The sequence below is a fragment of the Lampris incognitus genome, chromosome 8 (assembly GCF_029633865.1).
Source record: "Lampris incognitus isolate fLamInc1 chromosome 8, fLamInc1.hap2, whole genome shotgun sequence".
Lineage (NCBI taxonomy): Eukaryota > Metazoa > Chordata > Actinopteri > Lampriformes > Lampridae > Lampris > Lampris incognitus.
In genome coordinates, this window is record NC_079218.1 from 11,954,377 (window position 1) to 11,979,698 (window position 25,322).

General features: G+C 47.1%; 1 protein-coding gene across 1 annotated transcript; it reads left to right on the top strand.

The window, feature by feature from the left end:
• The first annotated feature begins 2,346 nt into the window (after positions 1 to 2,346).
• pitpnab (phosphatidylinositol transfer protein, alpha b) lies at positions 2,347 to 24,795 on the top strand. Its single transcript, XM_056284903.1, has 12 exons — positions 2,347 to 2,527; positions 8,033 to 8,063; positions 15,413 to 15,558; positions 17,162 to 17,253; positions 18,650 to 18,657; positions 19,330 to 19,404; positions 19,711 to 19,794; positions 19,928 to 20,005; positions 20,473 to 20,583; positions 21,594 to 21,716; positions 21,901 to 21,980; positions 24,253 to 24,795. Exons 1-11 carry the CDS (start codon positions 2,511 to 2,513, stop codon positions 21,946 to 21,948), a joined length of 813 nt encoding a protein of 270 aa, XP_056140878.1. The 5' UTR covers positions 2,347 to 2,510; the 3' UTR covers positions 21,949 to 21,980; positions 24,253 to 24,795.
• Positions 24,796 to 25,322: the final 527 nt, after the last annotated feature.

Consider the following 25,322-nt stretch of genomic DNA (forward strand, 5'->3'; position numbering starts at 1 on the left):
TGCTCGTGGTGTTTTGATTTAAGTCTTTATCTTGCGGCCTGAAATCATTTCGTGTTGACTTCTCCCCCATTTCAGTAATGATAGCTAGCATTAACACCTGTTGGAAAGGTATCCTAAGTCCGGTACCACCTTGCTGCACTGTGGCCTCACAGCAAGAAGGTCCTGGATTCGAATCCCAAGCCGTCCCGGGTCCTTAAATGTGGAGTTTGCATGTTCTCCCCGTGTACGCGTGGGTTTCCTCCGGGTGCTCCGGTTTCCTCCCACCATCAAAAAGACATGTAGGGTCAATACTCCCACCTGTGCCCCTGAGCAAGGCAATGGAAAGAAGAACTGGGGCTGGTCCCTGGGCGCTGCAGCTGCCCATAGTGGTGTTTATGGACCATAAAGTGAAAATTCCCAGTTGATACTTGGGAGTAATGAGGGAATTTCCACAGGATTATTCTTGGTGGCTTCATATCACTTGAGTCCTCCTCCTTCATCACTTCTCCAAACCTTTTCATCATCAGCTGCTCCGAGCGTTTGGAAAGACGGCGATAAAGTCAAACCCCTGTTCTGTGTGATTGGCACCTAGCAGTTAAAACAGATGATGTGTAGTCCAGGAATGACATGAATGTTGTATCATTTGCCGGCACAGACAAACATAAATGTGAACATTTACTTTGTGCTGGTCTCTGCAGATTGGACAGTTACCAGTTTAACACATGTGGCCAGGCTGTACATGACAACATCATTTGCTGGTAGCAGCAATAAAGGACTTGGTAGAAAAACCCCGTCACCTGACTATAACGCACAAATTCACTGCTCAGCCAATGAGTTTCATGACCGGGGACAAGCTGCCACTGACATGGCGGCCTGGCAGGGGTCACACACACACTTGATGGACTGATAGATGTATGGCTGACCCCCCCCCCCCCAGGCTTCATCTCATACTTGTATGTAGTCAAGATGAGGATGCTGAAGCAAGTCCCCTATAGCAGTGTTTCTCAACCGGGGGTCCGCGGACCCCTAGTGGTCCGTGGTGTAATTGCAAGGGGTCCGCGAAAATAAAATATCTTTAAAAAAAGATCCTATGACATTTATAGAAATAGGATTATTTCACTCAAATGTGACTGAGACCTTTATCTACCTAAACTATAAAGGGTAACAGGACTTTTTTCTCTAATTACATCTGTTTCACAAGTGTAATTTATTGTATTTTAATAAGAGAGCTCGCTCCCGTTTGCATTGTTAAAAGTTACTGCATAGAAATTCTGTTGTTACATATATCTGAAAGTTACTGAATACATATTCTGTTTTGTTACATATATCTGAAAGTTACTGAACACATATTCTGTTTTGTTACATATATCTGAAAGTTACTGCATAAGAATTCTGTTTTGTTACATATATCTGAAAGTTACTGAATACATATTCTGTTTTGTTACATATATCTGAAAGTTACTGAATACATATTGTTTTGTTACATATATCTGAAAGTTACTGCATAAGAATTCTGTTTTGTTAACTATATCTAAGTTACAACTGAAAGCTCTTATTTTTGCCCCAAAGAGTGAATAAATGCTATAATGCAATTTAAAATGCAGTTTCTACTGTTTCTATCAAATTGCAACCCCTCTCCCCCAAGATCAGGTGGAGGGGTCCTCAGGGTAGATCACAAATACACAGGGGGTCCAGGACCCCAAAAGGGTTGAGAACCACTGATCTATTGTACCATGTTAACGCCTGCACACTTATTATCCAGCCACTGTGCCGGAATGGGATCCTTCCAAACAGGCTCCTTTTTTTCAAGGTGAACAAGCGAATTCAAGGTCAAGACGTAATCTGTCCATTCACGTAGTGCCAGAATGAAGTTGTGTTGTTTTTCACAATCGTGAAACTGTGATGAACAAGCACATGACAGGTAAGGTCGGTGCCGGGGGGGGGGGGGCGGAAGATGAGGCAGGTTTCTCTTGGGGATGAGAAGACATCAGCGATGCTGGGCGCACACGGACACAGAGGCGCCAGAAGCACAGCAGGCGGTGTTGCTGGCCGTTACGTAACGTCGGCGATGGACGCAACGCGTCCGCTGGTTCTGGTTCTGCGGACCCGCGGCCGGGGGCCTCTCCACGCATCGTCGTCACGTCACGCGAAACGGCTTCCTCCGGGCTGCTCGCCCCCGCCCCCCCGGCGCCCCGGAGGGTCTCTAATCGGCATTTGGAACCGTTTGTGCGCGGCCCTGCTACGTCACGCCGTCGAGCGCGATGACGCAGCACGTAACGCGTCACTCACAGCAACGGCGACGCCGCTCGGCGGAGCAGATCAGGAAGTGAATTCCGAGAGAGCGGAGGACCAGGAGGTAGAATGACATAGAGGGGGGAGAGGTGGGATAGCGCGAAGAGGAAAAAAAAAAAACAAGAAAGAAGAGGAGACGCAACCGAGGGATATATAAACACACACGCGTATATATATTGACCTATATTCATACACACGCAGTTCTGGATCCTGATACTGGGCTTTCCTGCGCCGCCGACATGCTCATCAAGGAATTGTAAGTAGCCGCTTCGGTTGTGCGCGGTCCCCCCCCCCTCTCCCCTGGCCGCCCCCCCCCCGCCACCGCCGCCGTCAGGTTTCGCAGTACCGTGGCGCCGCCGCTGACATTGTGGCGGAATTAAAGGGAGAGGAGGTCGCAGCCAGCGTGGCCTCTGATCGAACAGCCCAGATATCCGCCGGCGTCTGTCGTTAACACACCAAATGTCTGGCTTAACGCTGCACGATCTGATGCAGAAATCCGTCGAGATGAAGCTGCGCCGCCGCCCCCCCCCCCTCAGCAGCCGGCTGGGGAGCCTATATATGGCTGTGCCCTTCACGTTCGCATCGTAAGCCTGTGCACGGCGCCGCTACACGGGCCTTCCGGTAATGCAGATGGCGCGTCAGTCTCCTCCGCTGCAAAAATGGCAGAAGCGTTTGAAGGGACCGTCGTCGGGAGGGAGGCAGGGAGGGAGGCAGGGGCGGTTTTATAAACCGCGTCCGTAACTGAGCACTCCTCCCCGAGCCGCTGCCATGTTAGTGATGCCCGGTGAAGGTGAAACTACCGGTGTGGCATCCACCTGCGGTCTGCAGGAACCAACACGATGGATGAAACGATACAGAGGTGGTGGGGGTGGTGGTGGTGGGGGGGCAGTCAGGTTAGACTAATGCATTAAATGGAGATGTGATGGCCAGGTTTCCACGCACCAATCTACAGACCTGTGGGCAATCCCGGAGAACTGTACAGTTTGGCTTGGGGTTGCAAGAAAAAGTGCTTGTGTGTGCAAAGACAGTGATCTAATTTTTTTATATTTTATTTCATTTAAACATTGCATTCATGCAGGCTTCAGTGTGTGCAGTATGCTTTGGTGCATGTTGATTTGGATCATGTGTGAGTCATTTCTTGGGGCTCTTTCGCCTATAAAGCTATTTAATCAGTGAATGGTCCAGCACTAAATGCTCCCGATCAAAATGATGGACTGCTAAATATCTGGAGTGATTAGAGGGAGAATCTGGTCCTCAGCAGGCAGTCTGGAAATTAATTAAAACAGTAAAACGATTAAATGCTGAACCAACTCACGCTGTCAGCGGGCACATGTAGAGGTGTGAACACACACACACACCTAAACCCATCACATGTAGAGGTGTGAACGCACACACACACACACACACCTAAACCCATCACATGTAGAAACGGGGGGCTTCCAGCACACGGCAGAGACCAGGATGCGCCATAAATGCTGAACATGAACCACTGACCTAGATCAATTCTGGTCCCAATTTATCTTCCAGAATAATCTTCCCACAAGCAACGACCAGTCAGTCAGTCCATTACAAAACAAGGCAGAAAAGAAAAAAAAATCCTGTCTCTCTTACAACTGGAAATTGTCAAGAGTAACGGAAAGGAAAGAGGGGGGCAAGAAGAACAAAATAGATTTGAAAAAGGGGAAGACAAGAAGAAAGAGAGCGGTGTCTGTTTTCTGAAGGAGCATTAAGACATCTGATCTCCCTGTCAAGACCTTTAGACCCAGGAGATTTGTGAGACACACACACACACGGAGATTAAGGTGACTTTGTTTTACTCGGTCGGCTCGTACAGGGTTTTTTTTATTTTACTTGCCTTCTGTGTTAAGGTTGTAATAGTAGTCTGCAGTAAAAGCCCCCCCCTCCCATGTTTTTGGGGAGACCTTAGTGATGTACCAAAATGTGGGGCTAATTATATCGTTTCCAAGTGAGTACGTTTGCTGTGCTTCAGTATCAATATCCAGGTGATCCCAGCTCAGTGCGTAACCCACGACTTGGTGTCATAATGACTTCGGCGTGCGTTCACAATATTTTCCCCTGCCCCTGCTTTCCTTGCAGCATCTGGTCTCCTATCCAAAGTCTGGCTTACTAGACCCAACCCAGATTACACGCAGAGACAAGTGGGATGTGGGATTATATGAGGGTGGGTGCACATTGTATAGTTACAAAATGAACAACGGCGCGGTGCACGTGTGCAGGACGCTGGCCAAGCGACGTCAGGAAGAAAGGAGGGCGTGCGAGGTGTTGAACTTCTACTCTAACAAGATGGCAGTAACCCAGTTAATGGCATGTGTGTGTGTGTGTGTGTGTGTGTGTGTGTGTGTGTGTGTGTGTGTGTGTGTGTGTGTGTGTGTGTGTATTATCTCCTTCGTTGGGGAAAAAAAGGAACATTCCCCCCATAAACGTGAACATCATGTACAGATGATCTCCTGTCAGGAGCTCCCGGACGATTTTCTAACATTTTAAGCAAACATCTCCTTTTTAGCCTCTTACGTTGTCGTTTCACGTTCCTGGCCTTTAGGAAACCTGGTTTGAGTTCGGAAGCAGAAACTTACCGACATCCCCGTTTCACCCCCACCAGCGTACCGACAGAAGGGTTTCTCCTAGTTACACCGTCGCCTAACCGGTTGTGATGAGAACGAATGTGTGTGTGTGTGTGAGCGAGGACCGGCCACACCAGACCTGCTATAGCGTGTGAGTGCATGTGGTAATGGCTAATTTACATTAGTAAGGATGGGCAATAATTCAATATTAACGAGTTTCTATGAAATTTGGATAGTCATATGTTGATACACATTTTTGTTGTCTACATTGATGAGATCAAGAATCATTTAGCTGGAAGTTCTCACAAAATGAGGTCTTAAATGGTTACTGGATTGTTAATTGAGATGTAGTTTTGGTTTGATATTTTAATTTAGCAGACAGTTGAACCTCAGATGGGTTCATAAGTGGTATTTTTACATATGTGAGCAGGTATCATAATATATGTGGCTTTTTGTGTCAAATCAACAACCTATGCCCATATATTATCCCATATTGCTTATATACTATATTGCCCAGCCCTGTGATGGCCTGGCGGCCTGTCCAGGGTGTCTCCCCGCCTGCCGCCCCTTGACTGCTGGGATAGGCTCCAGCATCCCCGTGACCCTGAGAGCAGGATAAGCAGATTGGATAATGGATGGATGGATGGATGCCTGTGATGATAGCGTTGATAGCATTTTCTGTCTTGCTCAGCATTATTTAGTGGTTGGTAGACGTCGGAGACGCGACATACGGGTTCATTAGTAACCAGCAGCAACACTAAAGCGGACAGAAGAAGGTCAGAAATGGCAAGGCGAATGGTGAAAAACAGCAGTACCGCAGAAACCAAAGCAGCCTGTTTGTGTTGACTGACACATTTAAATGCCCAACATTTGTTTATTCAAGGAAGCAACTCGGCGTCCTGCAAAACTGAAAATGTGGACCAGCCGTGAACCGCCTCGTTGTTTCTCCCCGTGCAGCGTCACGTCTGCTCTTACATGATACCAACCTTTCAGGACAAATAAATGAAAAGCTACTGACAGGAACGGAATCAGGACTCACATCCTTTTTGCCGTCGGTCCTGGCTGCCAGAATCTGTAGCTTCAACTTCTGCTTTTCCCTTTTGCCGAGCTTCGTCCCAACAGTGGGAGACACCGGCTGTTACACAAGTCATCACTCTTATGATATGTTGAGAGACAATTCGATGGAGAGGAGTATTATGGGGGGGGGGGGATGTAACGTGGAAAAAGAGGGGTCATCCCTCCTTGCAGCTTCGTGTTTCGTAGACCGCGTCAGTTCAGTGGTCCTTGACGGCTGAAGTCGGTTCCTTTGTGTTTTTTCTCACATACTTCTCAGCATAGAAATGACACATCAACCTCCCCTCAAAACAAAATAAGGGCAAATTAGACCCCCCCCCCATGACTCACTGTGAAAGGGGAATATATGTATGTGTGTGCTGTGCTGCGTTTTCTTTTTAGATTTGATCATCGGTTTGAACAAACCACAAATATGCCACTGAATATACGGTGCGCCGATATCGATACTGGTAGCACACTGATATCGATACCGATATGATGCCTGTGCTGGTATCACACAGATACCGATACGGGTGTCACATCGGCATCAACACTGGTATCACGCAGATATCGATACCGGCATCCCGCTGATGTCGATACTGGCATCGTCTCAACGCTGGCATCGCACAAATATCGATACTGTTATCTCTCCCGATATTGGTACTGGTATGGTGTCGATGTCGATACTAGTATCACCCCGATATTGGTACTGGTATGTCATCGTTGCTGACATCACACAGATGTTGATACTAGTATCACCTGATATCGATACTGATACAGTATCGATGGCGGTATCTTGTCGGTGGCTGTATCGATACTGATATCGGATATTGGGGCAATACTAGGCTAAAACGGATTATTGGTACCTGAGATTTTACCCGAGGCTAAAATCCCATATGAAAAGCTAGGAGTGACTTGTCATAAATAAAAGTAAAACGGCTTAATTTACTGCATTTTGAGCACATTGAATCCTGTATTTCTATAATGGTGGTGGGGGGGGGGGACCTCGATTCAATTTCAGTCATTGCTCCCATTCACTGGAAACTAATGGTGTACATCTGCACTGTTCAGATGAGGTGATGGATCGGCTCATTGGCGGCTGTGAAAAAGTGATATTGGTGCATCTCCGAATGAAAGTATAAGTTGAAAAATGTGCACCCCGATATAGTTGACATTTCATCGATGGCGTTATGCTCTGCAGGGACATCAGTCAGTCAGGAAGTCAGGGTCACTTTCTATTTTTCTTTATAATTCCTGTTTATTCCTGTTCAGCTGTGGCCCGTCTTGAAACTATGAAGCATAGCTGTAAAAAAAATTGTTGATGGTGTCCTTCACTTCCGGGTTTCCTCCACGCTAATCACCTTAACGAGTCTAATGGGGAAATTATGCTATGCTAACCTGTATTGTATTATTTATTACAGTTTGTCATTGAATAATGGGAATGAGAAGTCTTGTAGAGTCACTTGTTTGTGTAGGCTGAGAGAGAAGTAAACCGGATTCTTCACGTTCCGTTTCTCATTTTACGTACCGCCAATGGCTGAAAAAGTGTGTTACCGATGTTGAACAGATAGTGGAAGAAGCTGCGACTTTTTGACGTCCCAACATTGCCTGTATGAAATTGAATTCAAAGAGCGGTCACGACTGTAGCCCAAACACTCCAGTCTGTGTGACTGGGGGCTGGCGCCTGTCTGGAAGGTCGGGTCCTGCAGAGACGCAGCGCCGAGGTCCACAAGGAGACTTCATGAATACTGACGGGCTCGTTGCTGTTAGGGCGCCATTCCCAACAAAGTTACATTATGAAACACCACTGCTTACACCACGGGACAAAAAAAAAAGGAAAAAGCAAAGTGAAGTGGGAAGTGCTGAACCTGCACAGCTGCGGTTGTGATCTCGATGTGGCCATCGGGTCTGTTAGACTATCTCAGCTCTCTGAGTCCATTATCGGACATCTGGCCTCCCATTCTGTGACTAAACGGGACCAACCATGCTTAGCTTCAAAACCGAGTCAACAGATGGGTGCAGTGTGCAGGTTGCATCGTGCCGGGAGGAGCAGAGGGCGGTTGGGCTGTTTTTTATACATTTTGATGAACTGACCTCTTCTCTCTCATTGTCTCTTTCTTTTCCAGCCGAGTGATTCTTCCCATCTCTGTCGAGGAGGTAAGCTTTACTCTACTACGTCAAAATTTGTGTGTGTGTGTGTGTGTGTGTGTGTGTGTGTGTGTGTGTGTGTGTGTGTGTGTGTGTGTGTGTGTGTGTGTGTACCTACGGTAACTTAAATGGCGCGTCTCAGCTATTTTTAGTCCTATCTATTTTTACAAATAGCCAGACTATTTTTTTTGTCCAAAACATTTCATTAGTTTTGTGTGTGTGTGTGTGTGTGTGTGTGTGTGTGTGTGTGTGTGTGTGTGTGTGTGTGAGATATAAAACATACCTGGTCTGTTTGTGCAAAGAAAAACAAATGCTACAAGAGTAAAGTATTTGATCTTGTGATGATTGTGATGAATAACCATCTGAGAAAATGGTCCATTCAGACAGACCAGTCTGAGTCAACACAGTCCCTGTCCCACCCACTCCCCACCCCCGGCATGTCTCTCACTCACCCATTCTGTGTTATCTCCATCTTCATGGTAGTTTGTCATTCTATTCAGCAGGCGCACAGTCCTGCATTCTCAATGAGTTACCTGAAACTGGTTTTTGGGTTTATCTCCAGTCGACAAGCTATCTGATATGAGTGCTTCTGGTCTGGGCTTTTGACCAACGCTGTTTACTTCAGGAACTTACATTTGTCTCAGTAGCTGGATGGTTGGTTCTTGCGTTTTCATGCGTACGTTTGTACGGGTAGTTACGTACAGTACTGTAGAGCTGCGGTGAATGCCATCTTGAGACATGAAAACATGAATACATTTCCTGATTGGTTTAGATTTAGATTTCAATTCATGTGTGTTTATTATTATTACTAGGGAGCGATGACGAAGGTAGCCATCACATACTTTTGGAAGAGAACGAATGATACCTCTTACAATATATCTTCCTGCTGTGTGTTTATCTCTATGTTTGGTGACTGTTTTTGTTTTATTCATTATGATTCTCTTTGTCCGTTTTCTTAAAACTAATTTATGGACTTATTTTTCTAGATTTAGACTTACCTTATGACCATAGTTAGACATTATGAGGTGGACATAAAATCTGCAAGCCGTGGAGCTTATCACACTGCCCTGGAATAGTTGTGTGGTTAAGTCCCCCACCTTCTAAAACCATTTGTCTTCTAGAAACATGTGTCTGCCTTCTGAAACATTGTGCCCTCTAGAACTGTGTCTTTGATAACCACGGTATATGTTTGTCCTCTAGATCCCTGTATCTTCTAGATCCGTTTGTCTCCAAGAATCATGTCTTCTAAAACCATGTGTCTTCTAGATACATCTATCTGTCTTCGGGACCATGTCTTCTCTTGAACCATGTGTCCCTTAGACCTATGCATCTTCTTGAAAGTGTCTGTTTTCCAGAATCACTTTGTCATCTATCTGTCTTCTAGTACAATTCGTCTTGCTTCTTGAACCACGTGTCTTCTAGAATCATGTGTTCTCTTGAACCATGTGTCCTGTATATCTCTTCTAGAACCATGCGTCTTACTTTCAAGACCGAGGGTCTGTCTTCTAAAACCATGTGTTCTCTAGAACTCCTGTTGGCCAAGGATCAGATGTTGATGGACTTTAGTCTCCTGTGTTTCTTTCTGTGCTGACTATCCTCTAGATAAAGAACAGATTTATCACAGTTCAGGGTTCTGCCACATGATGGGAAAATATAGAACACCCACAGTAGTCCAGGGAATTCATTAATGATTCCCTGTAACTTACTGCCAAAGATGGGCTGTGGGTGGCAGGACATGTCCCTTGCCATATTTCCACAGATTTACAAACCCTGGAACACTCCATCCAAACACCGATTTCTCTTCAGTAGAAATTAGGCAGCACGGTGGCCCAGTGGTTAGCACTGTTGCCTCACAACAAGAAGGTCCTGGGTTCGAACCCCAGGCTGTCCTGGGTCCTTAAATGTGGAGTTTGCATGTTCTCCCCGTGTCTCTGTGGGTTTCCTCCGGGTGCTCCGGTTTCCTCCCACCATCAAAAAGACATGCATGTTAGGGTTAATACTCCTGTCGGTGCCCCTGACCAAACAATGGAAAGAAGAACTGGAGTTGGTCCCTGGGCGCTGCAGCTGCCCACTGCTCCTGTACAATAGGGTGGATTAAATGCAGAAGAACAAATTTCATTGTCACCGAACAACTGTTACAATGACAAAATAAAGTGGCTTTCTTTTCTTCCTCTTGTGCAACATGCCTTTGACCAGGGTGGGGAAATCAAACTGATCTCAACCAGTGCAGTGTTGGATTCAGATGATGACCTGCATACACATGAATAAAACCTCTGAGAACACTAAACTCCATAGTTTTGGCAGCAGCTTTCTTTGTTTTGAAGGGGTTTTTGATGTTAAAAATCTGTGGTTCAGGGCGTCTGAATAGCATAGTGGTCTATTTCGTTGCCTGCCAACACGGGGGACGTCGGTTTGAATCCCTGTGTTACCTCCGTCTTGGTCGGGTATCCCTACAGACGCAATTGGACATGTCTGCGGGTGGGAAGCCGGACATGGGTATGTGTCCTGATCGCTGCACTAGCGCCTCCTCTGGTCGGTCGAGGCGCCTGTTCAGGGGGGGAGGGGGAACTGGGGGGAATAGCGTGATCCTCACATGGGCTACATCCCTCTGGCGAAACTCTTCACTGTCAGGTGAGGAGTTTCGCCAGGAAGCAGCTGGCGACTCCACATATATCGGAGGAGGCATGTGGTAGGTAGTCTGCAGCCCTCCCCGGATCGGCAGAGGCGGGTGGAGCAGTGACCGGGACGGCTCGTAAAATAGGGTAATTGGCCAGGTACAGTTGGGGAGAAAAAGAGGGGGGGGGGAAACGCCCCCCCCCCCAAAATAAATATGTGGTTCGGGGCGGATTTATAGCGGCCCTGGGTTGCTCACAAGACTCATACCCATCTGTTATAAACCAGTCAGTGTCCTTCAGTGTAAACAGTTTCATTAACAAGGTTGTGTTTGGGTGTTTCGTTTTGAATTTTATGAATTTTGTGACAATCTTTCCTTTTTAGTATGAGTAACCGAAGTTATGCGGCTGTTCAGTATTCTTGTACTTAAAGAGTAATTACGGTATTTTTAAACCTGGGCCCTATTTTACCATCATTTGGGGTGTAAACAATTAATAGGGACAACGTTTTCGGCATCGGTCCAGTATTGAGCCGGCGCCTGTGAAACAGGCTGCCATGTAATCCGTGGGGGCAAGTTCCCCCGTCAAAGTCCGTCCACTAAAAGTGCATGTTTTTGCCACTGACTCAGACTCACGTGGTTATTGTAAGCACCTGCCAACATTATGGAAAGGATCCCTACGGCGACGGACCTTTTTTCCTTTACGTTCCACTTCTTTGTAGCATCCCTTTACTGTTGCTACGGTTTGCGTGCGGGGGGCGTGGCTTGTTTACCAAAGAAGAAGTCACGCCGAACCTCATCAGAGGTGACCGTTCCGCTGAGGTAGCATAGCCTGAGACACAGAGGAACTACTAGCAACGATTTAGTGCCAGAGTCATGGCTGAATATTTAGCTGAGCTCTACAATGTGGACGAGGCATTTAAATTTGATGGCCGCTCGTATTTACTTGAGCCAGAGTATACAGATAAAGAGCTCCTAGAAATTAAGGAGAGGACGAGGAGAGAGAGAGGGGGGGGGGCGGTAACAGGCAGAGGAGGTGAACCAGCTTCTTTGACAGGCAGTGGTCATCGAGCGGACCTGGTGATCGGTCGGTGGTTTCGTATGAATATGCGTGCATAGGCCGGTTTCACATTATAGTATTTAGGAGTTACGCTTCCCAAAGTACGAGCCAACAGATTATTAGAAAAGGACACAGTAAGTTGCTTCCTTCTGGGGTCACCGTGCATCACTTCATGTGTAGTGTCTCTCTGTCAAACCCAAGCAACATCGGATCCATCAAATCGTAGTCCAGAAGGTGTCTTCTGTGTCATTTTGTTGTTTTTCTTAATCAAGGTTTTGTTTAGCCCAGGAAGTATTTGTGCTTGTTCTGCACGGTTATGTATTTTATTGTCTTGAAAATGGAAATCTTGTTGGGGTCTCATGTTCGTATTGCTCTCGTCATACTCGGGGATTGTGATTGAAACTCACTAAGTACGGGTTTGTAAGAAATGTGTTGTGTTTCTGTCCAGGGTAAATAATGTTATGTAGAAAGTTAAAGTAATTTTCTTTCATAGAGGATTAAAATAAATGGACTACAGCCAGATAACCCATTGGCCAATAACGTGCTCAATATTTTTCTTTATCCACCCACTTGGAAGCACATAAGCCTGTAATGCACCTGGGGGCAGAATTAGGCTCAAGGTTAGGGGGGATAGCTCTTAACTTGGAAAGATATCCCTCCAGCTCCAGGAATGACTCGGTAGGAGAACACAAGCTGGGAAACCTTCACTTCTGCTCCCGGTGCTCCCAGTGTCCTGAGGCCTCCCCAGTCTCTTAAGGGGATGGTTTTACTGGTTACCACAGGGACACACACACATATACGTATATTGGGTGATACACAACTTTCTAACAGAATAGGTTGAGATAAGTAGAACATTTTGCCGGCTTTCGTAAATGTCTTTGCTGGTTCCAGTTTCATCCCCAACCCTCTCGCTTGCTTTTCTATTGTTGTTCTTCAGAGGAATAGAAACATTTGCTACATGTCAGTACTTCCTCCCCTCTGTGACTAATTAACATTTAAATTCAAGTTTACGGGCGTGCGGGTGGCGTGGCAGTCTATTCCGTTGCCTACCACCACAGGGGTCGATGGTTCGAATTCCCCCGTTTTACCTCCGGCTTGGTCGGGTATCTACTGCGGGTGGGAAGCCGGATGTGGGTGTGTGTCCTGGTCGCTGCACTAGCGCCTCCTCTGGTTGGTCGGGGCGCCTGTTCAGAGGGGAGGGGGAACTGGGGGGAATAGCGTGATCCTCCCACGCTACGTGCCCTGGCGAAACTCCTCACAGTCAGGTGAAAAGAAGCGGCTGGCGACTCCACATGTATCGGAAGAGGCATGTGGTAGTCTGCAGCCCTCCCTGGCAGAGGGGGTGGAGCAGCGACCAGGACGGCTCGGAAGAGTGGGGTAATTGGCCGGGTACAATTGGGGAGAAAAAGGGAGGAAAAAAATCCCCCCCCCAAAAAATTCAAGTTTACGAGTTTGATTCCGTTCCAGTGTCCCCACTCAACACACGTGGGATGAGTTCCCACCAAACACGACACGGCTCGACTCAGTGAACAGCAGACGGAAAGAGGCGCTGTGGTGCAATTAGCAGCTGTTTTAACCCGACATTTGTGGGAAGACGGGAAGACACCGCAGGTCTTGTAAAGTCCTAATCGACTGGGAAAAGACCCAGAGTCACACAGCTCATGCCTGACTTTTGGCTCGGCCAGCTATTTCCCAAAGCTCAGGTCTGTGTTTCAGCCCGTTTGGCTGTCAGACGCTATAATAGATCTGCAGCACTCGTGTCCGACAGAGAGACATGTTGGGCTTCACCTCTGCAGATCCTCTCTCCTCGTAATTACGAACATGAGAACTTCTCCCATTCTGATCTCATTTGAAGTAAAAATCTGTCGGTGTGTGTCCAGACGGCGGTGTGTGTGTCTGTATGGGAGCAGGCTGTCTGCAGGGGAGGTTTTATTATCCTGCACTGTGGACGTGGAGTCTGCCGTCTTACAGCAATGCTGTTTGAGAGCTTTTGTTTCTCTGGCTCCGCGGTTCGGTTGGTGTGAATAATCGATTTTTCTGCACGGTGATTAAACGCTCAAGTAAAGAACGTAATGATTCTGACACGAGGTTTGTTGTTGTTTTATCACAGTAGGGTTGTGACACATGGCCTTGACTTATATGACTGTACAGACACACACACACGACATACGATGTAGCCGCAGCTGATGTGTAGTTTGTGTGTGCGTGTGCGCACGCGGGGCGCACATACGTGACTTCATGTATTTGCGTGCACATGCATGCCTTGGTGCAGATTTGGGCCTGTGGATTAGAAGTGATTAAGAAATGAAAGCAGCCATTGTCCTGTGTTTACATCCAGGAACGGACAGGCGGACAGAGACGGACGAGGGCGGGAAGTGTGAAAGAACTGAGCAGCGCAGGGCGGAACAGAGAGGTTGAAAGAGGGGGGGGGGGGAAGTAAAAAAGAAGAAGAAGAAGAGAAAGAAAAGAAATAGGCTTAATCTGAAATCCCTAGGTGGAGCGAGGAGGGGAGGGTGAGAGACGTAAAGGGATTGTGGGAGAGATTAGTGCGAGGCAGAAGGAGGAAAGAGGAGATGAAGATACCGGTCAGCGAAAGAATCAGGACAAGAGGAAGATCTGTAATCCACCAGTCAGTGGGCTTGTTGGTGCTCACGAGATTGAAGCATGACGACATGCTGTCGTGGTCCCCGTGAGGAAAACGGGGGTGTCTGGGTTTAGGATTTACAGCTGGGATAATAGTTAGACTTAGGTCTGGTGTTAGAGTCGAGCATCTGAATCAGGCTCTGGGTTTAGGTTAAGTCAACATGTGGGTTATTTTTGGCTCATCTTAAGGTAAGGCTAATGGTAGATGTCGGGGGTAGCGTAAGGCCAAGGGTCAAGTTTTAACTCTAGAGCGATCAAGGCGGTCATTTTGACGGTTTTGGGTTTTAAGTTTAATAACTTTGTGGGGGGGGGGGTTACAAATGCTCCTAAAATTGCATATATTTGCATTAAAATGAGTTTCAGATCAATTGCACAAAAAAAGATAAGATCTACCTAAAACGACCATGAGCGGTCAAAATGGCTGCTCGTAATTTGTGCGTCATCGTGGGCGTCATGTCACTATTTATGACGTGTGTTGTCGCGTCATTTCCTTCGTGAAGTTCATTGCTCTGTCCTAGAAACCCACTAGCGTCCTCCAGTGCAGAGAGGTAGCCTAAACTCGAATTTTGATTATTTCGCCGTTACAGACGCACCGTGACTACCACCGAGGCGGTGCAGTATTTACAGGCGTTGGACAGCAGCCACTTTAAATTGTTTGAAAGATAGCATTAAAGTCGTTAAAATGTTAATTTTGGCGTCAAGTTAGTTTCATAACAGACATACTAACACATGTAATGCATTAATATCTCAGTTGGGTATTTGTCTTGGCAGAATACAGAGTTTAAAAACCGGCGGTCATTGTGACCGCCCATGGTGGTTTTAGGTAGGAGGGAAATCCTGGTCGTTTTGGTGTTCAGGGACATTTTAGAGTCTGGGGTCAAGACTCGGACATAAATCTTCCATCCTTACGAGAATAGAAAAACAAATGTGTGTGTGTGTGTGTGTATAATTCATCATAGGGTGGTGACACACACAGAAAGTGAGTGTTGAAAGAAATGGCTGCAATTGCTGACCGCAACCTCTCTCCCTCCTACTGTTTCTCAGTACCAGGTCGGCCAGCTGTATTCGGTGGCCGAGGCCAGCAAGAACGAGACGGGCGGGGGAGAGGGGGTGGAGGTGCTGAAGAATGAGCCCTATGAGAAAGATGGAGAGAAGGGGCAGTACACACACAAAATTTACCATTTGCAAAGGTAGGCAGACATCCTGCAGCGGCACATCCGAGTTGGGTTTGTAGGGGTACCGGGGCTTTGTCTCGCGTACCGCCACTTCTCATGTCGACACTGTTTATTCCTCCTCCATATTCTCGGGCTGACTCGCTCTCTGCCTCCGCTGTCACTGTTTTGTGATTCATTAAAATGAACCCTAGCCAAATGTCAAATGTCAGAAGGACCTCGTTACCCAGAATGCAGCACGGTACAGTTCCAGAGTGTCACTCAATGCTGCCTTACGGTTTATAGTTGCAGACCCCACTGACAAAATATTATAGAAGTTTTTATTTTATTTTTATTCACAGCTATTTTGTAATAAACCTGCAGTGCATAACGCAGCACAGTGAACTTATGACTTGTTGTGCTTTCATGCACTGACTTGTATGATAAGAAGTCTTTTTTAGGATGAAGGATCAGACTTAAATACACTTGCACACCCGGGAGACTACCGTGGCAAAACAGTGGTGTGGTCAGTACATTTAACTTGCTAACTGCAATATACTATTGAAATTCACTTTTTCACTGCAGAAATACAAAAGTACTGCAAAAAATAATGTTGTGAACATTACCAATATCTCAGGGGCGTCCGGGTGGCATGGCGGTCTACCAGTGGTCACCAACCCTGCTGCTGGAGAGCTGCCGTCCTTTCGGTTTTCACTCCAACCCTAGTTTAACACACCTGATTCTATTAATCAAGCTCTTGTTAAGTAGGCAATAAATAGAATCAGTTGTGTTAAATTAGGGTTGGAGTGAAAACCGGCAGGACGGGAGCTCTCCGGGAGCAGGGTTGGTGATCACTGGTTCCGTTGCCTACCAACACGGGACTCGTCAGATCGAATCCCCGTGTTACCTCCGGCTTGGTCGGGCGTCCCTACAGACACAATTGGCCGTGTCTGCGGGTGGGAAGCCGGATGTGGGTGTGTGTCCTGGTCACTGCACTAGCGCCTCCTCTGGTCAGTTGGGGCGCCTGTTCAGGGGGGGGGGAGGGATAATAGCGTGATCCTCCCACACGCTACATCCCCCTGGTGAAACTCCTCACTGTCAGGTGAAAAGCGGCTGGCGACTCCACATATATCGGAGGAGGCATGTGGTAGTCTGCAGCCCTCCGCGGATTGGCAGAGGGGGTGGAGCAGTGACCGGGACGGCTCAGAAGAGTGGTGTAATTGGCCCGATACATCCATCCATCCATTATCCAAACCGTTTATCCTGCTGTCAGGGTCGCGGGACCCTTTATAGTCGACTGGTTAACGTAGTTGCCCGTGGTGCGGGAGACACGGGTTCACGTCCCGGCCGTGGCAGTTCCTGACCCCCCCCCCCGAATTTGCTACATTGTCCGGATACAATTGGGGGGGGATCCGGAAAAAAATAAACCTAATACCATACGTACACCAAAATGCCAATGAGGAGAGCACTGGCACATTTTTTTCCCGCTTCAGTCACTTACCTCATGATGAACGCTCACAGCGATGGGACTCTTTTATCAGTCGACACTCTCCTGATGGATTGACCTACAGCTAAATGATGTACACACTGACAAAAGAGACACGGGGCCAACGTATTCTCTCTCTGCTGTCTTCTTCTGCAGTAAAGTGCCGTCGTTCGTCAGAATGTTGGCGCCCGCGTCGGCCCTCAACATCCACGAGAAGGCCTGGAACGCCTACCCATACTGTCGCACAGGTAGGTGGCCGCGGCACAACACATCGCTCTAGCCGTGCACACATCCTCATAGCATGAAGTACCGTCACATTTCCACCGCCGAATCCGAGTACGAATCCCTTATCGTTCGTATCAGCCGATACCGAATACGGCTGAGATCCATTAATTTTGCTGAACGGTGCAAACTTAGGTGGTTAATTTGTGGTCAGTGGGGCAAAATAATTGCACCTCAGTGTCACATGCTGTTGTAGTACAGTAGCATTATCTCTAGTACTTGTGGTGATTGTTCTTTTAGAAGTGGTTTTCTGTACAAGAATTCAGGCTTGTTGATCTTGTAAACTATACTGCATTTAAATACTGTAATACCGGGGCGTCCGGGTAGCGTAGCGGTCTATTCCGTTGCCTACCAACACGGGGATCACTGGTTCGAATCCCCATGTTAACTCCGGCTTGGTCGGGCGTCCCTACAGACACAATTGGCCGTGTCTGCGGGTGGGAAGCCGGATGTGGGTATGTGTCCTGGTCGCTGCACTACCGCCTCCTCTGGTCGATCAGGGCGCCTGTTCAGGGAGGAGGGGGAACTGGAGGGAATCGCGTGATCCTCCCACGCGCTACGTCCCCCTGGTGAAACTCCTCACTGTCAGGCGAGAAGAAGCGGCTGGCGACTCCACATGTATCGAAGGAGGCATGTGGTAGTCTGCAGCCCTCCCCGGATCAGCAGAGGGGGTGGAGCAGTGACCGGGACAGCTCGGAAGAGTGGGGTAATTGGCCAAATACAATTGGGGAGAAAAACGGGGGGGGGGGCAGTAATACCTTGAATACTAATTAATCCAAATTTTGTGAGGTCGCCTACATTTTGTAGCTTACGTAGGTTCTACTCTTCAGCTGGTTACTGGATCTCTCTCCCTTCCTCGCTCTCTCTCTCCCTCTCTCTCTCTCTCTCTCTCTCTCTCTCTCTCTCTCTCGCTCCCTCGCTCTCTCTCTCCCTCTCTCTCTCTCTCCCTCCCTCGCTCTCTCTCTCCCTCTCTCTCTCTGTCTCTCCCTCCCTCTCCTCCCCCCCCCCCCCTCTCTCTCACCTTGAGGGAGTATTTGAATAATTTAATATATGTCCTGAGAAAGGAGGGCTGCAGTTATTGGAGCCTCAAAAACTGAGATTAGACACACCACCAGACAAACGGCTCATGCTAAACATGCACAGTCTTCCCACACACACACACACACACACACACACACACACACACACACAGATCCAGGACTGGCACGTCTTGAACTTGACCTTGGCCTGCTTTCTAACATGCTGATCAATACTTTTTCTCTCCAGTGACTCTGTTCTATTTCACGCTGAAGTACTTTTTTGTTGTTGTTATCCTTCCTCCGCTCTCCGTTCTTGTGCGGGCTGGACTCCCTGGTTCTGCAGTTATCACTGTAAGTATCATAATCCACCCTGTGCGAATACGGTCCTGTATGTAGACACACGGTCAGAGGAAACCGTGACGCTGACAGAGGGGCGCAGAAAGCCGAGAAAGAAACTCAATCTGCACCAGGGAAATAGGAGAGGCAGGGGCGGTCAGACAAGCCCCAGTTCACTCAGAGTGTGTGTGTGTGTGTGTGTGTGTGTGTGTGTGTGTGTGTGTGTGTGTGTGTGTGTGTGTGTGTACCAGCAAACTGTTATCTTTTCAAAAACAAATGGAAAAACCCTTCATACCACACTGAACCCCTCCACTTTTTTAGGCATTTCCAGTAGATTTGGTTCACGCTTCGTTTTGCGGTGGGTTATGAAACTTGCCGCACACCCAAAGGACCATGTCAGCCTCCCACTTTATTAACAATATGGAACAAAAAACTGTGTGATACCAGCAAACAGGACGGGCTCATATATTTGGGTGTAAACAAGATAAATAAACTGTATTCCGATACAGTGCTGGGCAATATGGAGTATATCATTCTTCTGTTATTATCCTGATCTGTTCAGTAATGCAAAGTATAATTTCAAACCAAAATAAGTTTTTAAATAACGCCCCCTCAAATATTTCACGCCTCATTTTGTGAGAAATTTAGGAATTTCAACTCGGTGTTACTCTTTTTCCCCCCCTGCAGAATGAATACATGAAGGACAACTTCCTGATCAAAATTGAGACATGGCACAAACCTGACATGGGACACCTTGAAAATGTAAGTAAGCCATGGTGACAAAGACAGTAACGGTTGTAATAATACATCTTGTTACCTTTCCAGACACCCGAGTTACCGACCGTCCAGCTGAATGTGTGAATCTAAGAGACGGACGTTAAAATTATAGAAATAAAGAGAAGCAGACAGGGATGACAAACGCTGCTAAGAACAGCAAGGGGTATCAGTACAGTCATACAAACACAGAACAGCTTTAAAGTAATGTGTGTGTGGGGGGTGGGGGGGTGGCTGTAGACAGTATGTATCTTTTATAACACTATATGTTGTTCTGCCTGTCTCCCCTTCCAGGTACATGGTCTGGATGCAGAGACCTGGAAGAAGGTGGACGTAGTCTACATCGACATTGCAGACAGGACCCAAGTGGAGCCCAAGGTGAGCAAATTTTACCTCGACATCCTTCACACAAACTGTCACAATGTTTTCTTATTTCTGTTAATATCACCCTCTCTCTCTCGCTCTCTCTCTTGCTCTCTCGCTCGCTCTGTCTCTCTCGCTCTCTCTCCAGGACTACAAGCCAGAGGAGGATCCCTCCAAGTTCAAGTCAGTGAAGACAGCTCGAGGTCCTCTGGGACCGGACTGGAAGGTACCGCTCCCCATTACGTCCTTTGATTTGCCTGTGCACTTCCCTCTGTATTCATCGCACATTCACAGGGTTCCTATGTGTCTTGGAAAACCTGGAAATGTAAAGCTGTCCAATCAAAATTTGGATAATACTTATAAAAAAAAAAATCAAATGTTTTGTAAATATTATTGAGGTCATGGAGAATTTTATAAAGTCAAGTTATAAAATCATTTTTAGCTGAGATTTCATCATTTCAATCCATATTTTTAGCAACTGAGATGGTACGTCTGTATGTGAAGTTTGGGCTGTGTGTTCAGTGACACCGTCCATTTACGGACTGTTAATACTGAATAATATGACCTTCTGTGAGCAACAGCCATCACAAACATCCAAGCTAGAGTCCTGCAAAATGTCATGGAAAAGTCCTGGAGAAAGATTTCTCAACAAGAGTGGGAACTGTGTGAACAATGTGTTATCTGCCCTTACAGAAGGAGCTCCCGAAGAAGACGGACTGCCCACACATGTGTGCCTACAAACTGGTCACCGTCAAGTTCAAATGGTGGGGCCTCCAAAACAAAGTGGAAAACTTCATTCAAAGGGTTGGTGTTCTTGTCTGGACACCCGTGTGTTCCAGTTTGTGATTATTTTGGCAGCCATGTGTCAAGGTTAGTTCTGTAAGCTGATGGTGGAGGAAAGATTATGAAACAAAACTTATTTGTCTAGGAAAGGCACGTTTATTTATATAGCAAATGTCAGACACGAAGGCAATTCAGAGTGCTTCACAGTAAGTCTTACAGGAAATGATGATGAGCAATGTTGTCCTTCCCACGATGGGCTGCATCTGATTGGCTGTTTTACCGTCTGCCACCATTTTTTTGTAAATTTCAGTCAGTTTGTGGTGATGGTGGAAAGTACCGATTACTGCTTTATGGTACATGCAATCTGTGCTGTCCTCTAGTGGTCATACGGGGTACTGCATGATGGAATTAGTCTGGCACACAATTGGTATTTTTCCCAAAAGTAAGCACTCGTTTATAGTCTGTCTACTGACATGTATAAAGGATATAAAGGGGTGTAGATGTAGAGGGCAATGATGGAGGTGTCATGTATAAAGGATATAAAGGGGTGTAGATGTAGAGGGCAATGATGGAGGTGTCATGTATGAAGAATATAAAGGGGTGTAGATGTGGATGACAGCGGTGGAGGTGTCGTATTCTACTCGCCTCATATTTTACTGGTCTAATGTGCTGGGCACCACATGTGTGACACGTGGCAACACATGTCGCCTACGTCACATGCGTCTCACCATCTTTGATGCCTCCATATGACATAGGCAGTGTGGAGGGGGTTGATGGTAATGCGTGTTTTCCTACCAGATGTAAGAAAAAGCATAGATTTTGTCCCTCAAAGCAGCCGTGGGATGCGTCTCAGTTTCTGTTGAATTTATCAGGGAAAACAATTCCACCATCCCACACATCATTTTTTCAGCTCAAAAATGGCAAAAAAAAATATCAAACAAAATCTACCCCTTTAATAGCACTCACACATTAAATTTAAAGCCATGTTTGGTAAGTCTCATCATAACTCTCTGCTGTGGTTTTCTTTGCAGCAAGAGAAGCGTTTATTCACTAATTTCCACCGTCAGCTGTTCTGCTGGATTGACAAGTGGATCGAGTTGAACATGGAAGACATTCGCCGTATGGAGGAGGAGACACGCAAGGAGCTAGACGAGGTGAGCGAAGGAAAAGTTGAGCTGGAGGGGGCGGAGGAAGGAGAAGTCAGGGAGACAAAAAAATGGGTTTCTGTAGATTTGTTTTGCTTTCACCTCATTTTCTGAACCGTTAAATCAACGTGTGTGTGTGTGTGTGTGTGTGTGTGTGTGTGTGTGTGTGTGTGTGTGTGTGTGTGTGTGTCAGATGAGAGTTAAAGATCCGGTGAAGGGGATGGTGGCTATAGAGGACTGAGGCGTCAGACTGTGAATGCTGCTGCTCATCAGGTAAACTTTTTATTTTTTCATTTTACGTTTTCTCATCCAGCGTACGCTTTTACCGACGCGCCTTACGAAGACGCTTAACGAAAGTCCGGATTGGCGAAATGGAAATCTGAATTTAGGCTTTACGGCTGTGGAGACCAGTTCCACCAACACTGACCTGATAGAGAGCTTAAATGAGCACCTAAAAGATCACAAAACACCTGTGGAGGAAGAACGACGCAAGACAGGAGTAGGATGGTGAAAGTACCAGCTGGGGGGGGGGGCGTCCGGGTAGTGTGGCGGTCTATTCTGTTGCCTACCAACACGGGGATTGCCAGTTCAAATCCCTGTGTTACCTCCAGACACAATTGGCCGTGTCTGCGGGTGGGAAGCCGGATGTGGGTATGTGTCCTGGTCGCTGTACTTAGCGCCTCCTCTGGTCGGTTGGGGTCGCCTGTTTGGTGGGGAGGGGGAACTGGAGGGAATAGCGTGATCTTCCCCTCCTGGTGAAACTCCTCATTGTCAGGTGAAATGAAGCGGCTGGCAACTCCACATGTATGAGAGGAGGCATATGGTAGTCTGCAGCCCTCCCCGGATTGGCAGAGGGGGTGGATCAGCGATCGGGGCGGCTCAGAAGAGTGGGGTACTTGGCCAAGTACAGCTGGGGAGAAAAGGGGGGGGGTAAATAAATAAATGCCTGCTGGGGAGACAACCCAGGAGTTTAACTTGATAATAAACTAGTAGTCACTATGGTTTACCTTTGTTTTTCTATAGTGGTATACTATGGTGTTTTACAGTAACAAGGTTGTTTTGGCGGGGAGCCAACCCATGGTCCTCCCCCCGAAAGAACATGCCATAGATAACCATAGTCTCCTTACCACCCTGGTTCATTTTCTTAGGGGTTGTCCAAAGTGATTTACGAAGATTACAATTAGCAGTTAGATTTGTGTGTCTTAAACAGACCATTTTCCAGCAGTAAAACTCAATCACATTACAGACCAGCCAAGAATGGATGTCTTCTCACGTTCAGCCGGTAATGGTGGGCATTAGCTACATCACCAATAGTGAAGTTCATTAAAGGAGATTCAAATGACAAGTCGGTCGGGCGGTGCCATGGATCAGTATGACACACATCATGGTCCAGACTGCATATCCTGTCGAGTGCGGTTGGTTTTAGTGCAGATCATTGGTGTAGATTAATTAAAATTACCAACACTGATGTGAGTGGTAGTTGTAGCAAAGCCTCTCCAGCGATCCCGTTTCATTCGGGCGCCATCTTGGAAGTGCGTCACCAACAAGACTAGACCCCTATCTTTTACAGTAGGAATCGTCTTTATCACAAATTCTTACACATGCTGTCACTTGCATTTCATATTTAGGGACACTGTTAAATTTTACACGGGCGTCCAGGTGGCGTGGCGGTCTACTCCATTGCCTACCAACACAGGGATCTCCAGTTCGAATCCCCGTGTTACTGCCGGCTTGGTCGGGCGTCCCTGCCCCTACAGACACAATTGGCCGTGTCTGCGGATGGGAAGCCGGACGTGGGTATATGTGTCCTGGTCGCTGCACTTAGCGCTTCCTCTGGTCGGTCGGGGCGCCTGTTTGGTGGGGAGGGGGAACTGGGGGGAATAGCGTGATCCTCCCACGTGCTACGTCCCCCTGGTGAAATGCCTCACTGTCAGGTGAAAAGAAGCGTGTGGCGACTCCACATATATCAGAGGAGGCATGTGGTAGTCTGCAGCCCTCCCCGGAGCGGCAGAGGGGGTGGAGCAGCAACCGGGATGGCTTGAAAGAGTGGGGTAATTGGCTGGATACAATTGGGGAGAAAAGGGGAGGGGAAAATTTTTATTTTTTACACAATGTGGAGTGTTAAAAGTTTGATCCACAGGGCACTTTACTGATGCTTGTATGCAGGTGACATCCACCACCCCGGGAATCACTGAGATGAGCCTGTGATATGTGCTACATAACAGAACTTCAGCTGTGTGAATCTGAGCATGTGATTGGTGGATTCTTTACCAAATGCAGACAGAGGCGCTTCGATTGGCCAGCTCTGCATTTCAGATTGCCCTTTTCTAAACTGATAGAGGGCGCCGTCTCCTCTATGAACCTAACCCTAATCCTTCCTGTCTATGGTTAAGAGTTCCAATCGTGTTCAATCGATTTTACATGATCATTCCTGTTCTGTGCTGTTGTGTTCTGTGCACACACTCTGCAGCACAATTAGCGTGAGCGTTTTAATTTTTGGGGTGTTTTTCTCCCCCCCCCCCCCCCCCCCCCTCTCTCTCTGTAGATCAGACCAGTTTTTACCCAGACACCAGCGGATTCACATTCCCATCTTGTCCCACCCGACTCGACATCCATCCAACCTCCAACTCCCTGGTACTGTCTGGTTTTCAGGGACCTGGACCCAGAACCCTCCCAGCTCAGCTGATCTATTCCTGCCAAACCCCGCCCCCCATACACACACACACACACACGCACACGCACACACACACACACACACACACACACACACACACACACACACCCTTCTACTCCCTTCTTTAATCCAACATCTTTTTCTTCACCAACTGCTCTGAAACTTCCAGTAGTGACATTAAAGAACATGTGAGATGTCACTGAGTATCTATCTCTCTCTCTCTCTCTCTCTCTCTCTCTGTCTCTGTCTCTCTCTCTCGCTCTCTGTCTCTCTCTCCAAATTGTTCGAAACTACAGAGAATAGTGTAATTTATCTCTGCGATGTAGGATTTATTTCTATTTAAGATATCCCACAGGTGTACATACAGTATATATATATATTGGGGAGCTGAGTAACTGTATTGAGATATATAAACAGGGTTTTTAAATGATTTTGTCTGTAAGTTTGTCTGTGGATGTTTTATTTTCTTTTTTTTTTTTTTTTTCTTTTTTGTCTTAATTTCGCAGACCGAGCTGTATTTTCTTCTCAGTGTTGCATTTTGATCTCGTGACTGGTCTGTTTGGGCAATTTATTTATTTATTTGTCTGTTTGTTTGTTTGTTTTTTAGACTTGTCATAACTGCTGCGTACCAGTATTTACACCCCTTCCTTCCCTTCTTGTCGACTGTTGGCGTGACGTTTCTGTTCGCTGCTCGGCTCGAGCTGCGGTCCCGCGCGTCTGTCGGCGGACGGCTGGTTTGTCCCGGCTGCGCGTTATGCCGACTGACCGCGTGCCGAGTGACCGCGTTGGAGTTTCTCGCTCGCTGAGAGCCAGATTCAGTATTGACACACAAGGTGCAGGGTTAGAGAACTCAACCTTTAAATACAGACCATTACAGGGGCAGACACACGGTGGACTAAATGAACCCAAAAAAAAAGAAAAACAGAAAAAAAAGTAAAAAT